Source organism: Bradysia coprophila, unplaced genomic scaffold, assembly GCF_014529535.1.
Source record: "Bradysia coprophila strain Holo2 unplaced genomic scaffold, BU_Bcop_v1 contig_232, whole genome shotgun sequence".
In the NCBI taxonomy this organism is placed as follows: Eukaryota; Metazoa; Arthropoda; class Insecta; order Diptera; family Sciaridae; genus Bradysia; species Bradysia coprophila.
Window position 1 is genome coordinate 12,540,433 of NW_023503493.1, and position 9,205 is coordinate 12,549,637.

General features: G+C 37.3%; 1 protein-coding gene across 2 annotated transcripts; it reads right to left on the reverse strand.

The window, feature by feature from the left end:
- Positions 1-877: 877 nt before the first annotated feature.
- Positions 878-9,205, reverse strand: LOC119076679 (RAC serine/threonine-protein kinase). 2 transcript variants are annotated; one of them, XM_037183576.1, is made up of 8 exons: positions 9,106-9,205; positions 8,397-8,678; positions 5,839-6,412; positions 5,578-5,775; positions 5,356-5,507; positions 4,669-5,287; positions 4,498-4,598; positions 878-1,367 (listed from the first exon to the last, which is right to left on the reverse strand). In XM_037183576.1, exons 3-7 carry the CDS (start codon positions 6,322-6,324, stop codon positions 4,509-4,511), a joined length of 1,545 nt encoding a protein of 514 aa, XP_037039471.1. In that variant the 5' UTR covers positions 6,325-6,412; positions 8,397-8,678; positions 9,106-9,205; the 3' UTR covers positions 878-1,367; positions 4,498-4,508. The 2 variants fall into 2 exon arrangements, with proteins under 2 accessions (XP_037039471.1, XP_037039472.1); XM_037183577.1 differs by having other exon boundaries at positions 929-1,367; positions 8,397-8,686; positions 9,053-9,142.

A 9,205-nucleotide genomic window follows, 5' to 3' on the forward strand; every position in this document is an offset into this window, starting at 1 on the left:
TCCGAGAACCTGCCCAGAGGAAAGAATAAATTCTTCCATCTTTGACGGGGAAATGAATAACGAATTTTCTCGATATTCGATTGATCTAAAAAAAAATTCATTTGGTGGAAGCGTCTGGCTAATAATTTAAAAAAATATATCTGAAGTCATCACTGGTTACTGTTAAAATCACATCAAATACTCTTTTACAATTTTTAATTGTAAATTTCCAGCTTGCCAACAAATGGAAGGTGGTATGATCTATAGTCAACAACAGTGGGCTTTCCTGTACCTGTGCTACAATAGAAAACGTTTTAAAAGTCAAAACTCGAAACAGGTCAATTTCAGGTTCCACCTCATTACTCATTATGTGCGCAACGGAAAGTTAGTGATGCCGACTACAAATCAAATCTATTTCGATCTATTGGCTAGATAAGACGATTAAGGTTATTTTTGCAAGATCTGGACTTAACCTGTTCCTTGACCTAAGATGTGACTTAATCAAATTGTCGGAGTAGTGTCAAGCCACTGAACCCCCGTCTATGTGCATCGTGTCTCGATCTTTCCCGCATCTTTTCGATTGTCAGAAGACGAAACTAATAGACAAAGAACCTTCCACCGATGAAAAAACGAATCTGTAGCGGCTACAGACCTCTTACTGAATTCTTTTATATAATGGCCTGGTGTGGATGCCTAATTTTCCCCACTAGTTTTGCTCTTTCTTTTCTGCCTTTGATGTCAGTGTAATTTACATGAACATCGGCCTCTTAGTTTAACAATTTTTTTTAATGTTTTGCAACTGGTTCCAAATTAATTTTTATTTTTATTTTATTTTTTAAATTAAAAATGTTAATTATTTACAAACACAAACATTTTCTTAAATTGATTGATATTTACATTTACATTTTATTGAAATTATTTTAAGATTTTTTTTGTTTTGTTTTTTCTAAAAAAAAGGGCGAGCAGTAAATATATTAATCGTTAAATGTGCGACCGACGCTGCAATTTATTTTTTAATTTTAATTTTTTTTTCTTTCAATTTTATTTTTTTGTTTTGTAAGTTTCATAGGCCTTTTCTTTATTTAGTTTCTTTGAATATTTTTTTTTGTTTTCTTTAAATTTTACTTCAATTTTTTTTATTTAAATTTATTTTTTAGCTTAGTCAATTTATTTATATTTCCTAAATTCACTTTAAATATATTTTTTTTTCCTTTAATAATTTTTTGTTTGTTATTTTTTTTTACTTACAACGGTGACGTGACGACCACAACATTAACTATCTCTTATTTTAATCAACACGGATGTAAAAAAGATGTCGAATGGAAGAAGCTGCTTTTATTATTCTTTGCATTTGATGTTGTAATCGATGCCATTAGATAGTTTTGAATCTGAAATTGGAAATTATTTCGGTGAAATGATGATCTCGGAGACCGAATGTGAAAACTGAATTCAATCAGATTTGGCTACACGGTTGGGTTGAACAAAAGTTAAATAAAGTTGCGACACCACCTCTGATTTTTTTTTCATGTTCTTATTGAGGGACTCGAGTACTATAAGGACCCTGAATGTTCCTTCGCGAATCCATCCAGCAGTTTCGGAGAACCGGCACTCATGGCCGTGCGGGACCGACCGATCAATTTGAATACAGATTGTTATCGCCACTGATAGCAGGACTAATTCTAAGCTAATTCGTGTTAAAATGGCTTCCCTCGACAACCTGACCTGTGGTAAATTCTCTCTAACAAGTAGCGAAATCAGCTTTAACCGACTATAGATACACGTAAACACGTAATCAATGTAAGAATTGGTTCAAATTACTTAAACCACTTATTTTTGAAGAATGGATAACAATTCCACTCATCTTAAAGAAACAGACAGTTGAATATCGATGATAAATTGAAAATTTTGTCGTATTATATACACGTTGCAGCAAACAAAACGTCGCAGCAGATAATTGTTGTGAGCCTTGTGTAGCATGTTTGGTATCGTTGTAAAGCTAAGAATGCAGGCTGATCGGGCATTATTGTTTTGTTGGTGACATGATCGATCTGTGTATTACAGATGAGTTCAAGTTTCGCCGGGGATGGTGAAAACAAACTTTTTCAAATATTGTACAATTCAGACAACAATTTTGTAAAATCCATTCTCGGCGTTCAATAGAGCATGGAATCCTCTACCAATATCGCCATTCAAAGACTTTCAAACTCTATTCATTTTGGACATATCACCATTTAAAAATGTCGAAATTTCGACTTTAGCTGGCTGTGGCTACGTGGTCAGGTTGTCGAGGGAAGCCATTTTAACACGAATTAGCTTAGAATTAGTCCATCTATCCGTTGCGATAACAATCTGTATTCAAATTGACTCGTCGGTCCCGCACGGTCATGAGTGCCGGCTCTCCGAAACGGCTGGATGGATTCGCGAACTGAATGTGTTTCCTTATAGTTCTCGAGTCCCTCAATGATCATGAAAAAAATATCAGAGCAGGTGTCGCGACTTTAATTAACTTTTGTTCAACGCCACCGTGGCTATGGTTCAATCTGAATCCGCACATATTTTGGAGAAATACAATTCTTGAACTATTCCACGAACTTCCGACAATTATTTTCAAGAATTTCAACCAGTGCCGTAACCAGCCTTCACAATTTAGGCATTTTTAAAGGGACAGGGCAAAACATAATTTTTTAAATTAATTTCGTTATTTTATATTATAATATATTTATATTTTTGTTCGCTGATATCGAAATTGAAGGTCAGCAGCCGTACATGCTCCAGAGAAAATATTTTTTGGATCAAATATTTCCAAGAAATCTTCGAGTAGAAGGTTCTACTCTCAAAATTCCACTTCAAATTAATTACTGACAAAATTACTGAAGTCATAGAAATTACCAACAAAATTACCGAAATTACTGCCAAAAATTTCCAATAACAAGCTCTGTCTTAAAAGCACATCCATCGTGTGAATGTTTGATGTCATTGGAAAGCTGAGTAGCAGTCAGGGAACCGTTACAAGTTCGCCGAATTATCAGATCTGCTGATATCTCAGTGTAGGTGAATTTGAAACCCAATAATATCTTATCTGCCCCGAAAGTACTCGTAATTACATTTCCAACGAAATCCCGCACGACTACGTAACGTGCATGTATCTGGACAGAACTCCATGTTTTCGGTTTTTGATCAACTAGACTCATAAGCTTCGAGGATTTGATGGTAGTTTTAACTTCTAGGGTGCATCTTTCACACATATCAAAAAGTCTATTGAGAAATGCGTTCGATTTCGGTAGGTACGTTTTCAAAAGAATCTTTCTAAAATATGCGGATCTAAAGGAATCATAATGGGATCCCCATAAACTACGTCAACACTAGAGGATTTTGAACTCAGATGCAAAAAATAAAAGGAATTTTCTTTAATTCTACGGGGAGAACGATCTGAAAATTCAAGAAAATTGCAGAGTGTTGGGTCTGCAAGATTCGTATGTTTGTCCCCCATATTTAAAAGTAAATCTTTTGAGATCCAGAATCTAGTGTTTCTAACAATCTGTGCAATTCAGCTCAAACGTATTTTTGCAACATCGCACGGAAGATCTCTTGTAAGAACCTTAGAGACCTACCACACGTCCCCTAATAACAATCATAAACGTGCATGATAAGACCATCTGACCGACATTGACATGTCTTTCTGATAAACGACATACATTCCAGGAACCGATTGTGTAGTTTGACAAAATAATTATAGAATGCTCCGGGGAAAATGATTTAGGCGATAGCCAGATCGCCGAACATCATCAAAAAACCAATAACAAAACAATCGCTTCCGTTCTGCTTTGATAAACAAAATAGCAAACGATATCAGTCATCGGCAAACACTTATAGCAGCGACAACATATCACACCTCGGACAGTCATTGTACATTTGTCATTTTACCGTGAACTTAAGGTATACCATGTATGTATACGTGCTGTATACGGCTGGATGATTTATTTATTTATATTGCCGTTTCGCCGATTTTTCGATTAACGTTTTGAGTATAATTGGTGGGCATCTTACTCATGGTACGGTATAATGTTGACTGGTCGCATTGGAATGTTCCAACGAAGCGTGCGTTATCGCAATATTGTTTTTTTTTTTGATTCCAAAGTAAATAATTGCAAGCACAACACGTCGGCATGTGTAGCGTGTATATAATACACACAACAACAACAACAACAATCCGATCGAATGAAATATGATCCGAGTTTTATTGCTACACTCTAGATTAGGTATGTCCCGCCAGTATGACCTTCCGCTGCCATAAACAAAACATCGTTGCGAAAAATTGGCAAACGTGCATCGTCTTTCGATCGACTTCAATCGAGCGAGTTCGATCAAAAAGGTGCTGATCGGGTGAAATAAAGAGCGGTTGCTCAGTGGAGAAAATTTATCGAACTTTTCTTGGGGGAGCACCAACTCCAATAATCCATTACGGATGACTAGTCAACCGATAAATTGGGGAAAAAAAACAAAAATTTGGGTACTCACTCTACGAGCCTTCAATTATTATAACTGAAGTAACTGAGTCCACTGCTGGCCGCGATATGAGAAGATGTACCCAACGTTGAACCCAAGTCTTGATAACTGAACTGTAAATCGAAGCACAAAACAAAAGTTAGCGAGCAAGTCGAGCAATCAACCAATTCATCTCTCCATTACCTGAGGAAAAGGTTCCTCTTGTATAGCGCCCAATAACGGTGCGGATGCATCCGGTGGCGTTAATTCTACACTCTCGCCAGTAAATTCCGAGTCAAAGTATCTTGTGTCCGTGTCGGAGGACACTTGTGGTTTGAATGGCGGTGTTATCCTCTTATTGACCAAATCCGTCCAGTTGATGCAAGCGAAAAACGGATGTGCCTGTATTTCTTTCACATCATCCGGGCCACCACCCAAACGTTCGCTCGGCGATTTGGCTAACAGTCCGGTCAACAGTGTTTTAGCATCGAGCGAAATATTCCTGGGGAATTTCACTTCCTCCATCAGAATCAGTGTGAACAGTACATCGTGGTCGCGATTGTAAAATGGCAGCCGACCGCACATCATTTCGTACATAACGACACCAGTTCCCCACCAATCGACCGCACGGCCATAATCGTTATCTTCGAGCACTTCTGGGGCGAGATATTCGGGCGTTCCGCAAAATGTTTTCGTTGTCGAGCCGTATGTTATGTCCTCTTTGCACAAGCCAAAGTCGGCGATTTTGATATGACCATCCTTGTCCAACAGCAAATTCTCTAGTTTAAGATCACGGTAAATGATGCCTTGTGAGTGCAGGTAGCTGCAAAGGGACAAAGAGATTGTATATTAACCAATCAACACGCACTACTGATGGTGTAAGCAACTCACCCCAATGCAGAGACAATTTCTGCACCATAGAAACGGGTCCGATCTTCAGAGAAAATTCGATCGCGACTTAAATGGAAAAATAATTCTCCTCCGTTTACATAGTGCATTACAAGGCATAAACGATCGGCAGTTTGAAATGAATATTTGAGCGACTGAAAAGTGGTAAGAGGAAAGTTACGAAAGTTACCAACAATGAGTACTCGGCGTACAAGTCCAACTTACAATTATAAATGGATGTCTGGTTGAACGAAGAACTCGATTTTCAGTCAATGTGTGTTTTATTTCATCTTTCTGGATGATCACATCTTTCTTGAGGATCTTGATTGCATAGAGAATGGAAGTGCTTTTCTCTCTGCACAAAATAACTTTGCCGAATGTGCCTTTGCCGAGAACTTTTAAGAATTCGAAATTTTCGAGTGTCTGAAAACGATTAACGGCAATTAGAGAATGTCTCCGGCCGTCCAACACATTTTCAATACTCACGACTTTGGTTTTGCCACTAACTTTCCCAGTCGATGTACCTTGTACGGAAAACTTTTCGGATAGTTCATCGCCCATGTCAACGTCGCCCATTTGATCGTTGGTAGTCGATGGTGACATTGACAATTCCTCCTCTGCATTCAAGCGATTCGCAACATATCGGATGGCCTCCATCCATTGGAACAGTTCCTCTTCACTTTCCACATGGAACATCCGTTCGATCACATTCGTCCATTGCAAACCGCGTATGATAAATGTGAATGGTTTCGGTCGATCGATCGACATTATCTGGCATCGTTTTACGGTGAAATTATTCAGCGTTTCGGCAGGTGCCGTTGATTCCGGTTTCGATTTGTAGCCCAACAGACTGCCGTCCTCGCGCAACACAAAATATCGTTTGCGCCAGTTTTTTATGTGTTCGCCGCGCTTGAACAGCCATCCTTCTTTTGTGATAGCCGAAGCGGGTTTGGCACGAAATGGTTCAGCCATGGTAATATTGTGTTAAGATAGATTCGGTGAATTGTATGAAAGATCGACTGTCATCTGTGTTTAATCTGGTGTGACAATCCCGACGATCCTGAAATGTTATTGGATTCGTATTAGAATGCTGAGGAAATTGGTTTAGAATTCGTCAATTATTTTCGAAAGCCTTCGTTAAGTTTCACAGCGGTCTTATTGGATCACGTACAGTAATTATTCGTCAACCCTCACTAGCGAAATTTTGACAGTTTTTACAAGGCTACCCACCCTTACGCAAACATGGGTAGAGGACAGAGATGGATAGTGAACTTTGACACTTATCACTTAACGAAAAACAATTGCTGTACGCGCCATTGCTGCCTCACATCATATATATCGAGTTGGATATGAATTTGATTCGGCTGTTTTTCCACTAGTCTGGTCATACAAACAACGTTCCTTCCCAACGTCATACAGAAATCTCGGGATCTTAAGGGGAATATGCGAAGTTAGAGAATTCTATTTTGCTCCGAGATTGTTGAGTATTGATGGGATGGTAAGTTTTACCACCACCATCGCCATCACACTCCGTTTGTCTGTCATCGTTTTACCTTTTTGTTTAAATATGTAATCGTTATGAGAATTTTGTAACGCTTAGAGCCTTTGAAAACCAGAAAACTAACGAAAATTCACAGAACCGAACGAGAAAATCCTTAAAAATCGATGGAAATCCTTGAAAATCCTTAACAGTCCTCAGAAACTTCTGGTCAACGAAATTTACAAATATCCACCCATCGCTCGATTTATCAGCTGTACATTGTGCGCATAGCTTGCCTACAGAATTAAAGCCCGACCAAGGGACTCGATTTTATCCACAAAACTTTTTGCAAATCACCGTGATATTCACTTCCTATAACCAACCCATAAAACCGGGTTCGTCAATAAATATTCGAAATTTATTACTAAAAATTGAAGTGGTTCTTGCCTCGACAACTAGACTCTAAGCACAATTTAGTAAACGTCACACGAGAACAGAATCCGAAGAACAAATTTATCAACGACCAAATACAACCTATTAACCATTGACGTTACTCCTAAGCAAAGTATTACAACACCAGCCTCGACTGTCTCCAGTCGGCTGCTTTTACAAACAATGACAATTTCTTTTTCTGTTAAACGCTTTGACGTAAGTTTATGTCGCTTGACGCTGACGGAAATATGTCGTCATATGTTGCAATAGTTTGTATAGTATATTAGTATAACCATCTCCCATTGGACACAATTTGTTATTGTCTCAAAAAAAAATGGAATAAATTGTTTTCCCTAAGAACCACAAATTACGCAGTTTATTTCTGTAAAATTCGTCAATCTACACTCATTGAATACATATATTCATACACGAAACTAACCGGATGCAATTGAACAAGCAACAATTAATATAACAGTCATCACAACCAACAGTGATCTACACTCACTTTTTTGACAATTTCATAATAATGTGGCAGTGAATGCCTTTTTGGCCTATCAATGAACACTCAACGATACAATAAATCCGTAGCACAACTATACATTTTGTTTCATGGCGATTGCGACATTTACGATTTTATTTAAATCATAAAAAAATATATCAGAAATTACCCACCGTCCAACCAACACTCTTGAACGATCAAATTGAAATCCGCAACGAAAAATCGAAATTGTTAAAATGGAAACATAAACAAATGAAATCATCCGCTGCGTACAAGCCGTAAATGCAGCCCATATTATAAAAGTCGTAATATACAACGAACGGAAAGAAAGAAAGAAAAATTTTTTGTTGTTGAATGAAAAAGCAAAGGTTTGTAAAACAGAATTATGCGATTGCATGCAATAGCCACGTGACATTCATAATCACACATAAAAACCAGGCGCCCAAGAAAATAAATTTGAAGAGAAAATACACACCGAAAACATTTTGACGAGTTGTTATAGAGAACACACGGTCGTCGTCAAAACAACACACAGTTCGAGACAATAATATGATTCTCACACGATTCGAAGTTGTCTTTTTTCTTCTTCCTCTACCTTCGGTGCAAAAATAAACAAATTGTTTATGGACTTACCTCTTAGGACACTTTAGGTCGATCGACAGTCCAGGTTATTCGTTCGTTACAAAAGTTACAAGCACTTATTGGCAACAAATAATAAATTAATTTACGGGGAATGAACGGTTTGAAAACAATTCGTAAAAACGCAGTATTTTTTCTCTGTTTCACACACTTTTTTTTATCGATACGCACCAACAATGGTTCTTAACAAATTCATTCTAAGGTCTCGGTTATTTGTCATGTATTTTCCTTTATCTTTGATTTATAAAATGTTAAAATTCCACTCTTGATTGCAATCTGTAGATCTGTTGAAATTGGAGAAAAGAAAACGTTTTTCGGATGTAACGAAAATGTCACAAAAATTTATTTTTATTCATCTCCATTCTTCATGTTATTTTCGGCAAAATCAAGCAAAAATTTGCAGATGTGTTTCTTTCCGACTTCATTCACAACCATCTGCATCCGAGCAAAATATTTATTGAAATGGAATCGTAGGTCGTTTCTAATTTACCATCGACCGTACCATACCATTTCTGATTCTATTTATCTAATTTTGTCGGAAATTTATTCTTATTGACAAAAAAAAGACCAAAAAGGTCCGTAGTAAGCAGTTTCTCGGAACAAAAACAATGGAGATGAATGAGAATCTTTTGCCGCATTTATTTGTACACGTTTATTTGACCACACTGGACGGTTATTATTTCCACAGAAATGTAGCACTTACTTTCACGATAGTTTTACACAAAATTACTTTTAAGTTTTCACTATTTTCCCGATGATTTTCATTAGACTTTTTTGACTAGCGAAATACGCCATTTTTAACC

What these genes read in the sequence shown, in the direction of transcription:
- LOC119076679 (XM_037183576.1), bottom strand. Translation starts at nt 6,324, where the DNA reads ATGGCTGAACCATTTCGTGCCAAACCCGCTTCGGCTATCACAAAAGAA. An exon ending in TTAGTGGCAAAACCAAAGTC is followed by an intron (nt 5,776 to 5,838) that starts GTGAGTATTGAA and finishes AATCGTTTTCAG; the next exon opens with ACACTCGAAAATTTCGAATT. An exon ending in AAGAGGAACCTTTTCCTCAG is followed by an intron (nt 4,599 to 4,668) that starts GTAATGGAGAGA and finishes TTCGATTTACAG; the next exon opens with TTCAGTTATCAAGACTTGGG.